The sequence below is a fragment of the Lingula anatina genome, chromosome 1, assembly GCF_051362555.1.
Source record: "Lingula anatina isolate TDL-2025a chromosome 1, LinAna3.0, whole genome shotgun sequence".
NCBI classification, from domain to species: domain Eukaryota; kingdom Metazoa; phylum Brachiopoda; class Lingulata; order Lingulida; family Lingulidae; genus Lingula; species Lingula anatina.
The window spans coordinates 3,287,152-3,308,627 of NC_141767.1; the positions used below are offsets into that span (position 1 = coordinate 3,287,152).

General features: G+C 35.3%; 1 protein-coding gene across 2 annotated transcripts in view; it reads left to right on the forward strand.

Annotated features, from left to right (window-relative positions):
* LOC106178752 (proprotein convertase subtilisin/kexin type 6) overlaps positions 1–21,476 on the forward strand; it is a 26,961-nt gene continuing 5,485 nt past the window's right edge. For both annotated transcript variants that reach the window (XM_086996826.1, XM_086996815.1), the window contains exons 1-20: positions 1–174; positions 2,538–2,633; positions 6,158–6,262; positions 10,093–10,227; positions 12,344–12,420; positions 12,697–12,785; positions 13,724–13,896; positions 14,171–14,383; positions 14,542–14,642; positions 15,010–15,119; positions 15,434–15,551; positions 15,730–16,040; positions 16,282–16,544; positions 16,836–16,936; positions 17,434–17,621; positions 19,116–19,272; positions 19,545–19,706; positions 20,100–20,227; positions 20,806–20,905; positions 21,177–21,386. In XM_086996826.1, the coding sequence (XP_086852952.1) occupies positions 1–174; positions 2,538–2,633; positions 6,158–6,262; positions 10,093–10,227; positions 12,344–12,420; positions 12,697–12,785; positions 13,724–13,896; positions 14,171–14,383; positions 14,542–14,642; positions 15,010–15,119; positions 15,434–15,551; positions 15,730–16,040; positions 16,282–16,544; positions 16,836–16,936; positions 17,434–17,621; positions 19,116–19,272; positions 19,545–19,706; positions 20,100–20,227; positions 20,806–20,905; positions 21,177–21,386 (3,011 nt within the window). The remainder of the gene's footprint in view (positions 175–2,537; positions 2,634–6,157; positions 6,263–10,092; positions 10,228–12,343; positions 12,421–12,696; positions 12,786–13,723; positions 13,897–14,170; positions 14,384–14,541; positions 14,643–15,009; positions 15,120–15,433; positions 15,552–15,729; positions 16,041–16,281; positions 16,545–16,835; positions 16,937–17,433; positions 17,622–19,115; positions 19,273–19,544; positions 19,707–20,099; positions 20,228–20,805; positions 20,906–21,176; positions 21,387–21,476) is intronic.

The window sequence follows — 21,476 nt, forward strand, 5'->3', positions numbered from 1 at the left end:
ATGACAGACTTAACACACATAGGAACGCTGCTTCTTGCCATCACAACTCTTCTACTGGACATCACAAGTGGATTTTACATCAACCAGTGGGCAGTGCAAGTGGACGACGTTCTTTATGCTGACCAGGTGGCTGATCGGCTGGCCAATAAACATGGGTACAAAAATTTAGGAAAGGTAATTGGAGTACCACTGTGCTGTGAAGTAGTAATCAATACAGCTGTTACGTAATTGGTACTGGTTATTACAACCCAAGGTATAAGAATGAAGGTCTTTGTGTACAGGTGTGAGATAATAATTGTTCATTTGTTCACCACTTAAGGTTCTTTTCAGTCCATTGTCCATAAGGGTTTTATTTACTCTGTGGTGGTTCAGTGTTCAGTGCTCGTATTCTATTGTCATTGAAAGAAAGATTAACCTTGTACTTTAATAACCTTATCAAATTGTTTAAAAACACGTTGCAAACTTTCAAAAAAAAAAAAAAAAAAAAATCCAGACAGAATTTTGTTTTTTGAAATTTATATACTAATATATTTTGAAAGCTATTTTTGTGATACAAAAAAAGAAACAAAAAAAAAAAAAAATCAAAGAGCTCAAAGTCTACTTCCTGGCCATGGATTTGCATAGTATCAGGTGGTGTAGAGATTGTATAGGTCAACAAATCTCAGACTTCAGCATAATTAACCTTGTTTGCTTGACATATGGATCTCCAAACAGGAATATTTGTTGTACATTTAAAATTTAAAGGACCTCTCCTCTCAGGTCAATTGTCTATAAATATGAACATTTCCCAAAAAGGCACTTTTATTACAGCAAGAATTTTTTTCAGCCATTTTTAGTATTGTTTGGACTGTATGCCAGTCTCTAAGAGAAAGAATCGTGTGAACGTTTTAAGAACTACAAATGAACTGGCAAAAACTTTATGAGAAAAAAAAAATGATTGATTGACACCTTGCAAAGTCTTATTTAATCTTACCAGCAACTAAATTACAAAATAAAACTATTAAAATAAAATAAACTTTTAAAGTAAATTGTGTTAAAGGCATAATAACTCTTTGTATGAGACCTATATTTCACAATAAAAACCTTGTGAATAACTCATAGAAATACAATATATTCTGTTTTACCACAAAAACAGCAGTTATAGCTTTTATTCTGATATTTGAACTTGTCTTTAGACCACGTGACCTCCATTGATGTCTATACTCTGTTAAAATCTCTTAAGAGATTTTAACAAAAAACCAAACTTTTTAGAAAAAAACCAGGGACTAACTTTGAATGTAAAAATGGATTCATTAACCATTGGTAAGTATGGGAAAATTGTTGTTTACTCCAGGAAAATTCATTTTTTGGCCGAAACGAAGAGTTATTATTGCTTTAACTTTGTTCAGTCCAAATGTTTACTTTTGTATATGAGACTAGAAATGCCATTGGCAGATAGCAGCAGTTCAATGTTATTTGTCAAATCCATTAATTTAAAGGATAAAGATATATCAGTGTTAGTGAGCAAATCATAAATTGTGTATCAAGCCAGTGCTGGATATTAGGAGGGTGTTTGTAATAATTCTCAGTAAGATAAGCAAGTACGCCCATCAGTGTTTACTTTACTTATGGGAAAGAAACAGGCAAATCAATAATATTGGGTGGATATTTTATTAAAGAAACAGATTTTCAACAGTTATGAAGAAAATTGATAAACAAAAGAAAGACAAAATGGAGAAATCAAGCCAATGAGATACAAGTCAGTAAAGCACATTTATTAACGAGGGCATAAAACGGTGTTTAATAACACATTGTTTTTTATGCCTTCGTGATATTAACAGTAGATCAATTAAAACTCCTACTCAAGCTATCCACTTTCACATCTCTCTGTAGGTACATAATAACAGCAATTAGGGTTGAAACCAAGGGTTTGCATGTCTTTAGATAGGCACTGATTGTAGCTTAGGGGGGCTTTCTTGAAAATTGCAGTACTAATAAGTACTTAATATGTATCAGAATATCTTTAAATTGAAAGCCAGTAAAGAACATACATTATCTTTGAACCTCTTAGACTTACTGAAATTGAGTGTTTTACGAGGTACTATATTTTCTTTAATAGTTATTAAAAACATGTCAGTATGCCAATAAATTCTTATTAGTTTTATACATGGCCACTTCTCGAAGTATTCAGTATAACCACAGTGCTGAGATACTGGGGAGAAAGCACTTGAAAAGAGGCTGATAACATGTAATTGAGGGTGGATAGAGAGATGTGAAGGCTGATGGTAGATTAGGTTTTATTTATACCATGTTACAGGTTGGGAATTTGATTGCAGTTTATGTCTTGCTTGTATATCTTTGTTTGGAAAATAAAGCATTACTGAGCAATTTCGTAAGTTATTAGAGTGATTTTAGAGATGCAGTTAAATTAAATACAAATTATTGTGGTTATAAAAAGGGCAATTGCGGTTATTTTTGAACCGATACTTATTCATTTGTTATTTACAGTATTTTGTTTTAACGTTTTTAATTGAAAATTTTCTCATTTTTTTTTTCAGATATTTGATGGGTTTTATTTATTTGAACATCCCAATATATTAAAAAGGTCCTTACGAAAAAGTTTACACCATGTAAGATTAAAAAGAGAACCTGAGGTAAGTGCATCACTGTTATTTCTGATCCTTTGGGTTGTACAGAAATGGAGAGAACAGGTGTCAAGAGTGGCAATAAACTATCTTTGACATAATGTAGTGGGTGACAGTGTGCTAGGTGTGATAATGAGCTAGGCATGGCAGTGTTGTTATTGTGAGAGTGCGTTAATTGTGACAGTGTGTTAGGTGTGATAATGAGCTAGGCAGGGCAGTGTTATAATTGTGAGAGTGTGTTAGTTTTGACAGTGTGTTAGTTGTGACAGTGTGTTAGTTGTGACATGTTATACCACAACATGATACTTTGTAAAGTAATATAGTGATTGTTATTGTTGTGTGCTAGATGTGATTAGTACCTGTTAGTCACAAAATGTTGTTTTATATTGCAATGAGTGCCAGTTTAATGGCAGGGACACTTTGGAGTGTGACAGTGTAATGTGTTCTTGTTAATACATCCTAAGTGATAACTTATATAACATGACATAGTATTTTCACACAATTTTTTGTAATGATAATTTTTAGAGGATTATCAGTTTAGTAGTGTATGAGTAGATATGGATACAGTGGTGATTTTCCATGTTGTAATTATATTTTGTATATATATATTTATTTTTATATTTAATGTTGTTTGTTATCAAATGATTTCCAAGGGTATAATTCCTATAGATTTCATAAAAAAGATCCCCCCTAGTGCTTAGTCTGTGTTGATACATATATCAAATAAGGAGACACCTGTCTCTGTTCATCAAGTGTAAGGGCTAAGAAACAAGGCATTTAACTGGATGAACTCTGTGACCACTTATTGGTAGGGAAGAGGTTATTGCTGTTTTATGCCATTTAATATGCAGCCATACAATGTGAATTATGTGATGGTGTAAAATTGCAATCTTGTTGCAGTCTTGTTTATATAGTTTAATTTAGCTGAAACTTCAAAGATATTAAGGGATTTGTTAAATGATCTAGTCAGGTGGAATTATTGTTAACCAAACAGCATATATGCACATGATAAACACCATCATAACCATAATTACATGTAGACATCTTAATTATGATGTTATCTGGGATATCAAATAGAAATCTGTACAAGTAAAGTCTGCATAGAAGATGACAGTAACTCTGTCTAACATGGCACATTTTACCAAAGCAGACTGGGGTTGTTGGGTGTTGTTTTAAATTGAGCCATCATCCATGCTTCTTCCTAAGCAGAAGCTCATATGATCTGCTGGGTTTTGTCTGAGTGACATAAACTGTTTTAGTTCTAGTTATTGGTTCACCACAGCTGGCTCTGGTGTATATCAGGCTCGTGAGCAGCGCATTACTTAGTTCGAAAATGAGCTATAGTCTATAGCTTCTTCCTATGCTACTTTATGTCTCAGTGGTATTCACTGTATTTGTTAGAGTTCTTGGTACACCACAGCTGGTTTTTGGCCCTAAGCTATACCCATGGCTATCTCTGTATATACCCCAGTAGACTGCACTGTCATGCACTTTCCAGATCAGCGGACCATGCTGGTTGTAACAGCTCCCAGAAGAGCAATATGTGATTGGAAACAGGATTGCTTGATTTACAGTCACAGTTCTCATTACAATCAATTCATCGTGTCAGGAATGAGACGCTGCGGCTTTCTCTGTTACTGCGACTGTTTGCATGCAGTCTTTCTACCCTGTAATATGTGTTGAGCTTGAACTTAATTGGAGACATGCAATCTCCATTTACGAATCAGCCAGTATGCTTTATTTTAGCTTCTTATATATATATTAATATATATTTCTGCACACATATAAATATATATTTATATGTCTGCAGACATAACACTTTTAAAAACTATGAAGTGTAGCCTGTGGTAGAGGCAATGGATATATTCACTTGTAAGCACCTGCTTGATCAGATTTTTTAAATCCATCTATCCTTACTAGTAAGTAAAAAGAAAGCAAGACACTTAGAAGCAAGTCTGGCAAAGTGCCATCATTAGAAAACTGTTGAAGCATTTATCGCAAATTCCATTTTGTAATTGTATCTTGTTATAGTATGTGGTTTTGATTGATTAATTTATTACGTAAAGCACTTTAACAGCATTGGATTGTTTTAAGATGGGAGTTTGAATAGAATCATGAACAGTCAGTACACTGGTAGAGTCAAAGCCAGTCATGTTATATGTCAGTGACTCAAATCTTTTCAATGGGCAAAATTATCACACTTTCATAATCATAAAATTATATTTCTAATTCTATTTAGCATTGTGGTGTTTTAAATGCATAGAATGGAATAAAACAATAGCCTGCTTTTTACTTTTGTTGCTGCCACTTAAGAGGAATGTTCTTATTTTAAGGAATTATGACTTAAAAAATACAGTATCTGTAAAATTCACAATTTCCCCCATTGAAAACTTTGAGTAATCATTGCACCAAACGATGTTCACCTCACTGGCCTTAGCCATCATGGACTTCAGACTGGATTGTAGAAAATCAAGTTTACTTGAATTTCTGTAAACAACCTTCATATGCAACTCATTACCCAGTCATGAATGTGAATTTATTTAAGCGTAACAAGTGTAGAGATTGTATTTCCGTAACTTATCAGGCACAGGATGGCAAAGATGCCATGTTTTGAGCTCTTTTGACTTGCTAACTGAAACGTTTTATAAATGGGATACCTAGAAGCAAAGGAGGAAATGAATAACATTTGGACTCTTTTAAGAAAATATAGGTTCTCATTTGAAAGATTTATGTCCACAGAGCCAACCCACACAATAGATGTGATTTCATCAGGATAGCTATAGATTCTTTTTGTCTTGGCTGGTAGGAAGTAATAGAAGTCCCAGAAAATATAAAACATGTTTCTTTTTACCCCATAATTTACAGTAGGCTTGGTTGCAATGAATTCCTTTTGGGTTGAAATGTATTTGAACTGTATGTTATTTCCTTTTTTTTCTTCTTCTTAAAAAGAAGATACCATAGCATGAATAGCAACAAGAAGAGGAAAGAACAAACATGTCCTTTGTACTTTTTATTTTCCCCCTTAGCTCTTGACCTTAGGAAGAGCATAACAGTAGCTATTTTCTTTTTCCTGGCAGTAGCTATTATTTTACTGATGGTGGAATGCCAGATGAAGGAGGAAGTAAATAAATTACAAAAAAGGAGCAGTTTTTTGTTGATTTATGAATGTAATTTGTATTCATCACAGTAGAATGTGGGATTTTGTATATAATATGTGACTGTTTGTGTGGCAGAAATGATATATGTGTCTTAATAATAGTGTCATTGACTCTATGACACACACATTATGTGCAGTGAAAGGAATAAACAAGATGAAAGATGTGGTATTTCTACAACGGAAATTTTAGTAGGATGTTATAACAACCAGAATTTATTTATCATTATGCAAGTTGTGGTCAAATGTTATTTTTATATTGTTTATTAATTTTTAATTAATGATCAGCTGTGGACATATGATATTTGGATATTTAAAAAAAATAGTAAAATTTAAAAAAAAGGAGAAATCCATAAGTGCATTATTTTCTCTATTTCAGGTTCTTTGGGTAGAGCAACAATATGTGAAGAAGAGGGTGAAAAGAGATTTACTAAAGTATAATCCTCACTTTAGAGACCCACTGTATAAAGATCAGTGGTACCTGGTACGTACAGTTTAGTGACTAAGCAATATTTTATAGATTTTGTTTTAATTTTTTAAAAATGATCAAATTATCTGTCACCAATTCACCATTCATTATCTTAAAGGTTTTACATGTCCTTTCTTCAAGTTTTGCTAGAAGTATTACTTACACAGCAATTTATTCTGATTAATTCACTTGGATGATTGGTTGAATGACATTCAAGGCTTTCCCCAGAGAGCTACCCAGTCATCATTTGGATGGCCATTGGCTATATTTTTCAAGACGACTGGACTGCTTACAGGGAATTTTTTGAGAAAGGACAAGTCAGTTGGTCTCCCTGTAAATTGGTGACAAAATTACAGATTCACATCTTTGACTACGTGTATCCCAAATACTGGGGAAAACCCTGATTTTATAACATTGTAATAGAATTTTGCCTAGTTAAGATATTCAGGAACATTCTACCATTTATGGATTTAGAAATTGTTACATATTTATACATGCATATAAAAGACGTTATTGAGAAAATTATCAAAAGTATATGAATTTCAGAGAGTCAAAAATTACCATAATCGATTGTAAATGTATTGTGCCACTCTACTAAGATGTACCATACAGAAGTGTTTTCATGAGTTTGATCATGTTAGTAGTGTAATAATAATGATACTACTAGTCCTGTTGCTGACCTGAGCTGGTATTTTATCAGCGTGGACTTCGGCAGTTGTCCCAGCCCAGCACAGTCAGTATGTAGAGACCAACGGAGGATGCATTAGAGATTTGTGTATTCACATTATCACATCAGATAGCTCAGTTTGTATAGTCAAGTACAAGACAGATATGGAAGTGTAGTGATGTGATTCTGTAGACTCTGAGAGAGTTCAAGGCAAACCTCAGAGCTCGTTGGTTGTTAAGTGTATGAAGTGTGTTAACACGAGCAAAAATAAAATGTCAGGGTTTAAAAAAAATTTTGGTTGGGGCTCTAATTTCTTTACCACAGGCCCTCTCAAGAATAGGCCAAAATCAAGCAAGCGAGTGGGTTGAAGCATTCACGAGAGCAAAAATGCCCTAACGCTGGCTAGGTGGTAATTGCTTCACCTGCACCTTGGCTTTTATAGTTCTTTTTCTAAGGTCATGATAATAAGAAAGTTTGAACAGTTGCCACCTCTTAACTGGTCCACCTGTGGGCAGCTCTACTTTACTTCCTTAGGTGGATTACTGCTGGGCTGTTAACTAAAAAAATGTTGTGATTTCATGAACCCCAGAACCCATTTTATATGGTCCCAATGTGAACACAGCTATAATCTCAGCACAAGGGACTGGTTTCTGTCTACATGTTACTTTGGATACACATAGACAGCACAGCACTATGTATTTTCAACATTCCACTAATGGACTTCAATAACTTGGTTATTGATTTGAAGGGCATTCAACCTGGAGAGAAAAGGTCTTTAGTGATATTGTTTTAAGTGTTTTATTGAAAAACATGCAGTGCATTATTGCTGCAACCTTCTGTGATTTGATAATTGTAGACATAAATGTGGCAAAAATCGTTAGAATTATCTTCATTTTTGAATTCTGCTCTTGAGCTGTATTGAAATATAATCTAGCTTTCCGAAGGAGGCTAACTTAATTTTGCTAAACTGGTTTGCATATTTTGTTACTGTCTCATTTAATTAATACATAATTGTCTCTACTTTCATTCCTGTAGCATCATGTATATACTTGGCTTCATCAAAAAAAAAAAAAAAAAAAGAAAGAAAGGTCAGAAAATTAGTATGGTTTGTAATATTTCTACACATTAATATTCATAAATTCATTTTCCATAATTCATAAATTCATTTTCCATACATGACTTGGGAATTGTTCACATTCATTACAAGTCATTTCATATTGTTATTAGAACAGAAAAAAGACATAAACCACAACTAATGACAAGTTTTTTTTATGAACCATGCATGTCTACTGATGCTAAGTAAGTTAATAAAAAAACTAGATACGTAAGAAAGCTATTTTCTTCCCTGGTAGTGACGTATTGTATTATCGTTAAAGATTATCTTCTCCATAATTTGTTGGGATTGCTATGTAAATATTATGTTGTCAGCACATGTTGAGTCATAGTTGTTATTTTTCTATGACAGAGTAATGTTTTATTGATGTCATATATACAGAAGGATCTTACCTATAGGAGTGATAGGAGAAAAACAGGATAACAGTGTCAATAATTTTGTCATTTTTTTTTTAACATCTTTATTCTCAAGAGGGTTAAATATTGATACAGTATAAATAAAGGTGGCAATTCGCCTAGATTAAATTGTCATTTAATCTTCTCAAACATAAGAATTAGTTTCATAGTCCAAAGTAATTATAGTAATCTTCAGTTGAATTGGGACATTAAAGAAGATATAGTTGTAACACTGACAAAGCATATTGATTTTCTTTGAAATCTTGAAAATTGAAAACCTTAAAAAAAAAACGAATCTTGTTTTTTATCGAGTGTTTGGAGGCAGGCAGCAGCAACGAATCTATTGAAGCCAGTCTATTTGTATCAGAATGTCAACTTCCCTTTGCTTAATTCATTGATAATTTCATCTTTATTGAATTACCCATGATTTGCCTACCTCAAGTAATTTAGTTTGGAAGTATTAAAAAGCAGTCATTTCAGATGTTGATTTGAAGATTGAATCTTTATTGTTTTTATAGAACTGAGTCTGCATAACAAGTTGATCCAGCATAGAGGAGTCAGCATTTTGATACTCAAAGGCTAACTTCTCCAGATAATGATCTCCTTATTATGATCATAATATCTTGAATCAGAGGTATCTTATACAGGATTATATGAATTCAAAGAAAACCAAATTTAAAAAAAAAAGAACAAACTCAATTCCAAGTCAGGTGGAGGGAGGGGAGGATGGGGGGGGGGGGGGGGGGGGAGATCAGATGCCCAAGGATCAGATGCTCTCCCCTGCAGTGACAGCAACATTGTTCATAGAACAGTGAACTACACAAAGAGCAGAGGCATTTTCATGAAAAATAAGTCAATTGATGGTGTTTCGTGTGGCACTAGGGATTATTTATAAGCAGTGCGTGTGATATAATAGGTATACAGTGTTTCATATTTTGCATAAAAGCATTGCTTTCCCTGCAACATTACCATTTGTGAGCTGCTGTCATGATGATGTACTCTGCAGTAATTGTATCTGCTCAAACCACTTTTTCAGTCTCTTCACCTTGTTTTCAGACTGGTTATGGTTGCCAGTGATTTCAGTCTGTTATTTTGTAGCCTCAGTTATGACTAGTCCTGAGATAGATCTTCAAATTTTTTTCTATAACTAGCATATTCAGTCTCTATAATTAAGCATTCTCAATTGAATTTTAAACTTAAAACTCTTTGAAAAATAATGTCGAGCAAGGTTGGCAATTCACTTCAGAGAATTTTTTCACAATATTAGCCTCTAAAATACTTCTTTTATCCCAATATTTCAACTTCTGTAAGATAGTCTAATCCTTTGGTAGGCATTGATGATGAATTATATTTCTTGGATTAAATCGTCAAGTAGCCAAATTAAAAACTTTGGATACAAAATGAAGATAAAAAAACGTTCATTTGATTTTACAACTGTGCAATTAGAAAAAAAAAGCACTTAGGAGATTGATCTTTATTAAAAAATGATAATATGACAATAATTAACAATATCGATCTTAAATAGGATGATAATGGCACTTACGCAGAAGTTGGAGTTAATTGATTTATGTGGTAGAATGCTATTAATATAATATTTGTCAGTGTCAATGCACATATTTTGTTGATTGGAATATATGAATATTGCCAATTCTGATTCATATATTTGCAGCATGCAGGCTCCAAGGATGGGTATGATATGAATGTGTTACCAGCCTGGCAAAAGGGATATGCTGGCAGAAATGTGGTCGTTACTATACTCGATGATGGACTAGAAACAACACATACGGATATACAGCCCAACTATGTAAGTAGACACTGTGTGTGTGTGGGCACCGTATTGATAGTCTCATCCAACACAATGCTGTATCCAACACACTGTGTGTGAGGCAATAGTAATGCATTGGATGTCTCATCTAACACAATGCTGCACTTAACACATTTTGTGTGAGGTTTGAGTATCTCATCTAACACAATGCTGCACTTAACACATTGTGTGTGAGGTTTGAGTATCTCATCTAACACAATGCTGCACTTAACACATTTTGTGTGAGGTTTGAGTATCTCATCTAACACAATGCTGCACTTAACACATTGTGTGTGAGGTTTGAGTATCTCATCTAATACAATGCTGCACTTAACACATTGTGTGTGAGGTTTGAGTATCTCATCTAACACAATGCTGCACTTAACACATTGTGTGTGAGGTTTGAGTATCTCATCTAACACAATGCTGCACTTAACACATTTTGTGTAAGGTTTGAGTATCTCATCTAACACAATGCTGCACTTAACAAATTTTATGTAAGGTTTGAGTATCTCATCTAACACAATGCTGCACTTAACACAGTGTATGTGAGGTAAGGCACATAGTGTCAGTTATTCAGTGTGTCAGGGATAAAATTGTGGTAGAAGTGGCAACACTATTGGTGTGACAAGGGAGGTCATTATTTTGCAAGTGTTTAGCCTTACCAAGGAACAGTTTGGCAGCAAAAATATAGCATACATGTTATATAAGATACATGTTATATAAGATATATTTGGTATGTTGATGTCAGGGATACTCCACAGGTATACATTGTATGAGGTAGGTAAAGTGGTATAATGAGTCAAGGGATGGGTCAGTTGCTTGTTTGGTCCAAAACTATGCTGAAAGTGGATGTCTTTGTATAAAAAGTCTACAGTAAGTTAAGTTCATGCTGCGCTCTTGCTTTTATATCAGTATGATTCTTCCTTTTTTTTTTTGCTTTTCCACTTTGCAACAGAGGTTTGAAACCAGATGTCATAAGGCAGCTAGCAACTTGTTGTGTAGCTCAGAATGCTGAAATATCACTCATAATACCAGAATATCTAGTCTTAAAACTATTAGGGCCTCCATTAAGGCAAATGACAGCTTAGCTTGATTCTTTCAGATCTTTTTTTCATTTGATAAAGACATTTCATATAAAATGATAGCATTTTAAAGGGTATTTTGGTTCAATCTGACCAGAAGTCAGTTTGCTGGTAATGCTTTGTTAACTGCATTGGGAAAACATTAGGTGGTCTGGTTTTCATGCATTGTCATATCTGATCACAAAGCCATTTCACAATCTTTTTTTTTTTTTTTTTTTTTTTTTTTTTTGGCAAGTCACTGGATTCTTACAACAAAAATGGTATAGAAGTGGTGTTTAAAGTTATATTTTAGATATTGATTTATTTTGTCTAGTGTTGCTGCGTGTGTTTAATTTGCTAACTTCAAACTGGTCAATGTGTGATTCCTTCTCTTTATGATTGGAATGGCTTTGATGTTATTGATGTCTCCATGTTAAGAGAAAATACATGGTGTTTGCTGTAGCGTTTGTTATCTATAAATTAACTAATGAACAAAGATTGACCTCGGGTCTCAAAACTCTTCTATGTTTCGGATAATTTCCCAGTATTTGTGGGTTGTGATGTTGGTAGGTATTGCTGTGGACACTAATGACCGCCACACTGGGCATTTCGTTATTACTTATCATCATTTAGTCAATTAGAGGCCTCCCATGGCAGTGATCAGCCATCACTGGCAGCCCACACTCATTTAGTATGGCATCACAATGGCAGCAGAGTGAATGGGTTATTTCACTTATGAATAACATGAAAAAAGCAATCAAATACTACATAGCCGTATCTTTACCAGAACATCTGTAGACGATTACGTTAAATCATTCACATGAATTATAGTCCATCACAATGGGCCCAGGTTTTAAAAGAAAAAACTGAATATAAAGATAGCGATGATATTATGTGGCAGAAAAGCCTGTCACTGGATATTACACTACACACTGCAGTAAGAAGGGATTTTCATTTTACAATGTCATTTCCAATATCTCTTTTTATCAATATGCAAGGGTGAAACACCAAGAAACACATAAAACCTAATAACTTTTTGACTTTTATTACAGGACAAAGAAGCTAGTCATGACTTTAATTCCAATGATGATGATCCAATGCCTAGATATAACTTTTCAGATGAAAACAGGTATGTACCAGACAAAAAGTAATCACACCCATTCTCTCTCTCTCTCTCTCTCTCTCTCTCTCTCTCTCTCTCTCTCTCTCTCTCTCTCTCTCTCTCTCTCTCTCTCTCTCTCTCTCTCTCTCTCTCTCTCTCTCTCTCTCTCTCTCTCTCTCTCTCTCACAAACACACACAGAATTGAAAACTAAGTGTAACATATCACAATGACATAATACATAAAATGTTGTCATTGTACAAATGTTGTCATTGTAACAGTTCCAATAATGTTATCGTTACCAGGCATGGTACAAGATGTGCAGGCGAGGTGGCTGCTGCTGCTAACAACACAAAATGTGGGGTTGGAATTGCATACAAAGCAAGAATTGGAGGTAAAATAATCTGCTAAATCGTGAAACTTAATTAAACTGACATATTACTAATAATGGGCATATAGTCTACTGAATCAATTGCTACATAAGTGTTCAAAATTGCACCAAAACTGAGGGACGGATATTTCAGATCATTGACTTATTCATCTGATTCTATGTGTATTTCCGATCATTTACCTAGTCAACATGAAAAAAGATTGATTTCTGAGAATTAACAGTCCTCCCTGCTGAGCAGAAGCCTGCAGTTGCTGTTATGATGATAACTCTCAGAGCAAATTGCATGTCTTCACCATATTTAACCCCAAGTTAAACACATCAGATATTAAAGTAATGAGGAGACGCCGAGGTGATTTTCTTAGAAAAAATTACAGCGTTTCTCTGTTAATAACACACCTGATGACACACAGACAAAGGATCTTGTATTGCTGTGTGTGTTTAATTTGCTAACACCAAACTGGTCAATGCGTGATTCCTCCTCTTTATGATTGGAATGGCTTTGATGATATTGATGGCTTCATGTTATGATAGAATACATGGGGTTTGCTGTAGTGTTTGAAGCTACAAGATGGACAAGGATCTTTGGGGAATTGTAATGGATTCTCCATGCATATTCAGACCTTTATGAAATTGTGTATACTGTAATATGATAGAAACACAGTTTATTATGTAATCTGTTAGCAAAGAGAGAGTTTGTGTAAAATGTCACTGAACTATGAGTTAGTTTTAAGTTCAAAAGTGCTGCAAATATGATTCTGTGTATTATTTATCTCGATGATATGCTATGTCTGTATATGAATTTTTACAAGAGAAGTAAGACATGGAAATATGATGAATAAATAAATAAGTACTGGGTTAATTAGTGTATACATGTATATATTGTATATATGTAGATTTAATTGATTATGTTGTCACTGTTAGTTAATGTTACCTGTTTCTAGGTGTGCGTATGTTAGATGGAGATGTGACAGACGCCGTGGAGGCCAAGTCACTGTCCCTGAACCCACAACACATAGACATCTACTCCGCCAGCTGGGGGCCTGATGACAATGGGAAGGTGGTGGACGGGCCGTCTTTTATGGCCAAGAAGGCATTTGTGGACGGAGTAACCAAGGTGAGGGCGATTACTTTTACATCAACGCTTCTCTCTGGGAGTAGAATTGATGTCCAGAACTTAAATGATAACTGCAGAGTATACTACAGGGAGATAAGGTCAGGCTCTCCTGGGTTGACATCTGAGTTTCCACTGTGTAGAAAATTGTTTGAGACACATGTCTCGATTGATTAAATGTTTCTAAATTGATCAATAAAGAGATAAATGCTCAGGCAGTTTGTGAGATATTCACTGTTTGGAGTAAAAATCTCAATGTCTTTACAATGTCTTCCAGGGCAGAGGGGGCAAGGGCTCCATCTTTATTTGGGCCTCTGGGAATGGTGGGAACAATAAGGACTCCTGTAACTGTGATGGCTACACCAACAGTATCTACACCCTGTCCATCAGCAGTGTGACGGAGAAGGAGCTGGAGCCGTGGTATCTAGAGGAGTGCTCCTCCACTCTGGCCAGCACCTTCAGCAGTGGAGGATACAATGATAGACAAATTGTAATTATGTTTTTGTTCTGTTAGTAAATAGCATTAGTATTATTACTGTATGAAGTGTGTCAGATCTTTTGATAAAACTGTTCATTTGTCATCAGTTTATTTAATGTATTTCAAATTGATAAGTCAGTAATACTAATGTTTTCTTACCTAACACTTAGGTGACCACAGATCTTCATAACAGATGTACAAACACTCACACTGGTACCTCAGCCTCAGCGCCTCTGGCTGCAGGGATTGCTGCCTTGGCTCTGGAAGCAAAGTAAGTATGGTTCTGAAATACAACAGACATTAACACCACAGGCATTCATTTCACCACAGGCATTCATTTCAACATTCATGTGAATTATCAAAAAAGTGCATAACTAGGAGAATTTTGTGTTTTGTGTGCTTATGTATGTGCAGGCTTGCTTGCGTGTATGCATATGCATGCATGCATGCGTGTGTGTGTGTGTGTTGTGTGTGTGTGTGTGTGTGTGTGTGTGTGTGTGTGTGAGAGAGAGAGAGAGAGAGAGAGAGAGAGAGAATTATGTAGATTATTGATGTGTTGATGCATGCAGTTATAAATTTATAAAAAGTAAATTTTTTTCATGATCATGTCTACCATGTCACTGTATCCTCCCCTCTAGTCCCAGTTTAACATGGCGTGACATGCAGTACATCACGTTGCTGGCTGCCAGGCCGGACATCATCAAAGATCCACATAACAAGTGGGTGGTCAACGGCATGGGGAGGAAAGGTGGGTGATTGCAAAAATTTCATTGAAAAGTGAAAGTAGTACATTATTGTCATAGTATGAAAGTAACTGTGTAGACTTTATAACAGGTTGCTAACTAATGGCTTTAAGTGATATTTCTCTTGTTTTCACATATCATTGATATGACATTGTTCATAATTTATAAATGTTTGTTAAATTGTGATGATTAAAAATTGAAACCCAGTGAAAGAATAACAAATGCTTATATAATTAGTCAAAAGAAAAAAGAAAAAAAAAACAGTGGTGAAATGCAGTGAAAGGATACAAGATGTGATATTTGTAAATGTATGTTGCAGTGAGTAGTCGCTATGGTTATGGTCTGATGGATGCTGCTGCTATGGTAGAATATGCTGAACGCTGGACCAAAGTGCCTCCACAGCATGTCTGCCACTCGGAGAGAGATGACAGGAAAACGTAATTATAGTCGTTTTTGTTGAAGATTCTTGCTTTGGCAGGTTTGATGATTTTAAACTTTTTTAACTACATATTAGGATAAGAATTTAAGGGCCAGTTGAGTATAATAATGATGTTACAATTGATGATTTTTTGTTTATAAAATAATATTATTTAACGAGGGCTCTGTGTATTCCAGTAATATTGGTGGAGATGGATTGAAGGTGGAGATGCACATGTATGCATGTGAAGGCACGAAAGATCAACACGTGGTGCATGCAGAACATGTGCAAGCCAAGATCTCACTGACGTACTCCAGGCGCGGGGATGTCGTGATACACCTCACATCACCTAATGGTACGCGGTCGCTTTTACTGCCAAAACGAGACATGGATGGAGTGAATGGAGGATTCAGCGAGTGGCCCTTCATGTCTGTTCACTTCTGGGGAGAGAACCCCAAGGGAAAGTGGATACTGGAGATAGAAAACCATGGGTCCAAGGAAAATAAAGGTAAACTGTGTGACCTGTCACTCTGCAGATTGTGATGGGTTTGATATATTTGATTGTGTTTGTTGTAATATTGTTGATTGTGTTGAGTATTTACATCACTAATGGGATGGTTGGACATTGCATTGTTGTGTATGTGATAGTGAACATTTATTAGAGAGAAAGAGATAGAGACCAATGCAAACGAAACAAAATAAATTTTCAGAAAATTTTGAATTATATTTTATAAATAATCATGTTGCAGGAGTGTTAACAGATTGGGAGTTAGTGGTGTATGGCACAGACAAACAACCAGTTCAACTCAAACCCAAACCAACAGCAGAGCCTGAAGCCAAACATAGGGGGCATGCTGACTCCTCTCCCAAAAAAGGCCATCATGATGAATCCAGTCATTTCAATGATGTCCTTGATAAGAACAAGGAGGGGGCATCTGGCAGCAGTGAGGGGGGGATATATGAGTGGATGTTTGGTAGCAAGACAGAGAGACCCGGTTCTGGCACCAAAACAGTAAGATGATGATAATAATAATAATAATAATAATAATAATAATAATAATAGTGAAATCAGTTTTTTCAAACCTGGCTTTTCTTGGTAATTGTATTTTGTAAAAGAGTTTGTAGTGTTAATCCCACTTTTGTTCATTCTTTGGTATAATTTATATTCTGTGTGTGTGTGTGTATGTGTGTGTGTGTGTGTGTGTGTGTGTGTGTGTGTGTGTGTGTGTGTGTGTGTGTGTGTGTGTGTGTGTGTGTGTGTGTGTGTTTTTTCTGTAACATTGTACTATAATGTATTTATCAGGCTCCAGCAGAAGACTGTGATGTGGAGTGTCTTGGTGACTGTACAGGGTCTGACCCCAGAGACTGCCTGGAGTGTAAACACTACAGAGATGGACAGGATGGGTAAGTGACAGGAGGAGACTATGAGAGGCAATAACAGGAAAGGAGTCAATAGATCTTTCAGAAACTGAAGATAAGACTGGACAAAATTGATAAGATGGTTAACGATCACCATAGACCCTGATTTTGCAGAAATCAGGTATGTGGATTTGACATCACTCCTAAAAGGATAAAAAAAAGCCTGGAATTTAGTTGCTGTGCCTGTGAAAAAACGTTTAAAAACTGTTAACAGAGAATCCACACTCATTAACCATCTTTTCATCATGTCTGACAGTTAGTTTTCTCCAGACTACAGATCAGGCCCTTTAGGAAAAGGGTTTGAGAGAACCACCCATTTAGAGGGAAAAATATGATCTAGGTCCTGTGTCGTTTTAAAGTTGGGTCAACTAAGGGATAAAAGGGTCCACATTTTCAGAAAAAGAACACCCATTTCAAATTTCTGCCCGAAGGTCTGCAGATAGTAATATTTTTATCCTCCATTATATTTTGTCTGCTTGCAGCCCATGCGTCGCCAGCTGTAAAGATGGTCAGTACTATGCCAGTGATAAGATCTGCCACCCCTGCAGTATGTACTGTAAAACATGTCGTGGTCCCAAGGAGACAGACTGCCTGAGCTGTGAGACTGAGGAATACTTCAGTGAACATGATGGGACCTGTGTAAGCAGCTGCTCTGATGGATATTTTACAGGTAAGGTGTCAGTATTTGGTTAGACAAGTATATAGCAGTTGAGATAGCCGGTTATCAATGCCATAGCTGACTGTGCTTTTATCTATTGATTGATTTGGATGATCAATATTACATTGCAAATGTCTTAATAAATTTTATTGTGTGAATGTGGTAACCCTGATAACACCTGAGGGGTAATATATATTCTTTATTTATATTTTTTACATCAGACTGAGCTGGTGAAAATGTACAGAAATAAATAATAATAAATTAATAATGATAATGCAGAAATAATAATAATAACAATACATTTTATACTGATAGATAGATGTACACATTGTGCAGTTTTCTAGTATGTGAAATGGATCCTAATATTTAGAGTTATTACTTATAATTATAGAACTACTAAGTGGAAGATGCAGCACAGTTCTTTTTCTCAAAAGCAAGGTTAAGGTATTTGGCCAAAGATATTATCACTGTCAGTGTCTCAATTGGGCTATTCATTATGAAGGAAAATTTGTCATTGTTGTTTAGATATGTAAAATATGAGTTTCTGCTTTGTACTACTTGGAAAGAGTTCCTTTATGTATGCAATGTATAGGGGGAAGTAATTAAAAAGTGCTCTTCATCCTCTATAACTCTAGAGTGGCAATTTTGGTACTTTTTTCTTTCAACTGGTGTGGGTTACTCTTGACATGGTGACCTGTTTCAATGTGCAAATTGTGAGTTCTGATTCTTAATCTGGTTAAGATTTGACTTTTTTCTTTATCTACAATTATATCAAGGTATTTTTCTTTATCAGAAATAAGTTTAAAAGTTTTATATGTGCTCAGCTTGAGATTTTCTTGTGATACCTTACCATACCAAAGTTGTATACTACTGTCTCTAAGTCTAACACTAAAACACCTCATCCTTCTGCTCCATATGCAGCAACTGGGAAAATCATTGTGTCATAAAGTTTTGAGGTGGGAATGGTACTAGAGGAATTTGCATTTGAGACTGAAGAAGGCTTTTTGTGCTCATGTAAATGTTGTTAAGCAGGGGCTAGTCTCATGATCTTGTGAAGAGGAGAGCTAGTTATATGTGGCTACCTGCTTTTGGTACCAACTGGTTATGGACATTTTTTTTCTTTATTTCAAACAGTTTGACCATGTATTTTTTGCTATACTTCCAAGAAAATGACATCTTTAGTCTTCTTTAGATTAACAGATAAGCTCCATTGTATTCTTCTAAGTATTTTAAACTATACTGAAGGCCTGAGGCACTCTCCACTGTGATGTAATGATGTAATAAGCCACGTGATGTAGGTCAGAGGTCATACCATATCCACAAACAAAACTAAATCATCGGCACAAAAAATAGATCAGTAACAGGTTGAAATAAACTCAAAATATTTCTTTTTATTTGTTAACATTTTGAATATAATTTTGCTTATTTTATTATTCATTTTATTTATTCATTTTTTTTTGTTATTGTTAGTACAAGTACTAAAGTAGTGCTCACTTTTCATTTCAGATGAAACTGTTAAATCTTGTAAGCTGTGTGATGATATCTGTGCCACCTGTGAGGGCAGCCATGATAACTGTACTTCTTGTAAGGACAAAATGGAACTCATAGATGCCACCTGCACAGCCTCTTGTCTTAGTGATGAATATAGGGATGAGGAGAAAAAGTAAGTTGAGTATTAGATGTTTAACTAACATAATTATGGGGATGAGAAAAGAAGGCCATGCTTGTATATTATGAATGTGAAATTCTACAAAATGACACTGGCACACTAATGTTAAATTAAATGTGAAGATCTCAAAGAGCAATGTTGAGGAAAGGGAATAACTTGATTTATTCAGTCAGTTACAGTCACTGCATGTTTGTTATGTATAGATGAAAAAAGTTTTCACTCCTTTTTTGTCTGTTCATAAAGTAACTGCCTTCCTCTCTATCTAGGTGTCAGCGCTGTCACCCGGACTGTTATAGTTGTGCAGGGCCGTACGTGACAGACTGTATCACCTGCAGTCATTTCTACTACTACCAAAATGGGACATGTGTCAGCCATTGTGGAACTGGGTTCTATGAGGATGACAGTGGGCAACAGAGACAGTGTTTGAGGTATGTTCCTTGTGTTTTTGTTAGAAAAGGAAAAGTTCTAGATGATTTGATGCTGTAACTTTTGCAAGTCAGTGTGAGAAATGGCAATATTGTGTGGAATTTGAAATTTAGGAGTGTTAAATTTTGCAGAATTTGATATATTGTGATATATGTCCAGCAATCTTGGTGACTTTTTCCTTTTCACCATGTACCAGTTTGACCTAGATTTTGCAAAAAATAGGTTTTTGAACCATGCTTAAACCAGGTTAAGTCTAATTTTTAGACCATCAATGTAAAACCAGCTTGATTAGTTTTTGTATTTTTCTGTGCTTTGCCACCCTTTCTCAGTGCAACTGCCCATCATAATTTATGTTAGCTAAACTATATTATTGCATATAAACTGTATTATTGCAGGTGTCACAGTAGTTGTTCTAAGTGTAGTGGTCCTCGTGATGACCAGTGTACACAGTGCTCAGGTGAACTACAACTCCAGGATGACAGGTGTGTCCCCAAGACAGCAGAGATGGTCACATGTGCTCCAGGTAAGACTGGGAACTGGTACCAGTATGTTATAGCATCTGATACACACGTCTACATATAGCCATGACATTTACTAAAAATTTAAATGTTGTCTTCTCTGTTATGAACAAAAGATGTGTGTTGGATAAAAATTATGATTTGGCGCAAATTATAAATATTTAACTGAATTTGTATTATACAGTGTATGATGTCTTGAATTTAGATTTAGCACTGGGAAAAGAGGAAATGAATGTCCTCAAAAAAGCATCTCAAATACCTTTGTTTAAGATATCCTATCTAGAATTTTCTTTGAAAAGAAAGCAGTTTTCTCATATTCACAAATCAACCTGTCTTTGAACTTGGATTATATGTTTTATACCATTTTTAATTAGGTGATTTACTTCTGACAGTGACAGTCACTTAGATGGCCATGCCTTCTAGTACATTTCAGAAGGAAATATCAGCACATGTACTTTTATTTGAGGATTTTTAAAAATGATCTTTAAGGTCTGAATTCGGAAAGATAAGTAGCTTTGCAGGGTATGTATCACATGGCTTTGGGACATGATCAAAAGCCTTTAGTAAACCTTCAATGTTACAGGTCAGTACAAAAACCAAGATGGCTGCAGCAGCTGTGATCCTACATGTCTCACTTGCTCAGGACAGGAGGACTATCAGTGCTTGACCTGTATGGAGAACAGGTAAGGAGGTTATATATATATATATATATATATATATATATATATATATATATATATATATATATTATAGATTAATTATATATATAATTATTATATGACGATCTGGCATTATGATTCTAATTTCACCTAGAACTCAACACAAACTGGTTTCATGCTTGCATATGAAAAATGGCCCATGGTTAAAAATGAGAAACTCATTTCGATGCAGATATAGCTTTTCTGGGAAAACTGATTGAAGTGGATGAGATAGAAGATTTTTTGTGTTTTCCAGGTATTTGAGTGAAGGAGAATGTGTGGTGGAATGTTCCCAGGGATACTACCCCTTTGTCAGCCATGATGAGGATGGCTCTGAGTTCAGGGAGTGCAGAAAGTGCCACATAAACTGCAAGTCATGCAATGGCAGCCATGCCACAGACTGTACCTCGTGTATTCAGGGACGCCATCTGGTGGGAGGAGAGTGTGCCACAGAATGCCCGCAGGGGTGGGTAGAATTGTAGAATTTAATTGTGTATCTTGTGTCATACAAAACTTTTATCTGGTTCTTTTATCTGGTTCTGGTGTATATATATAT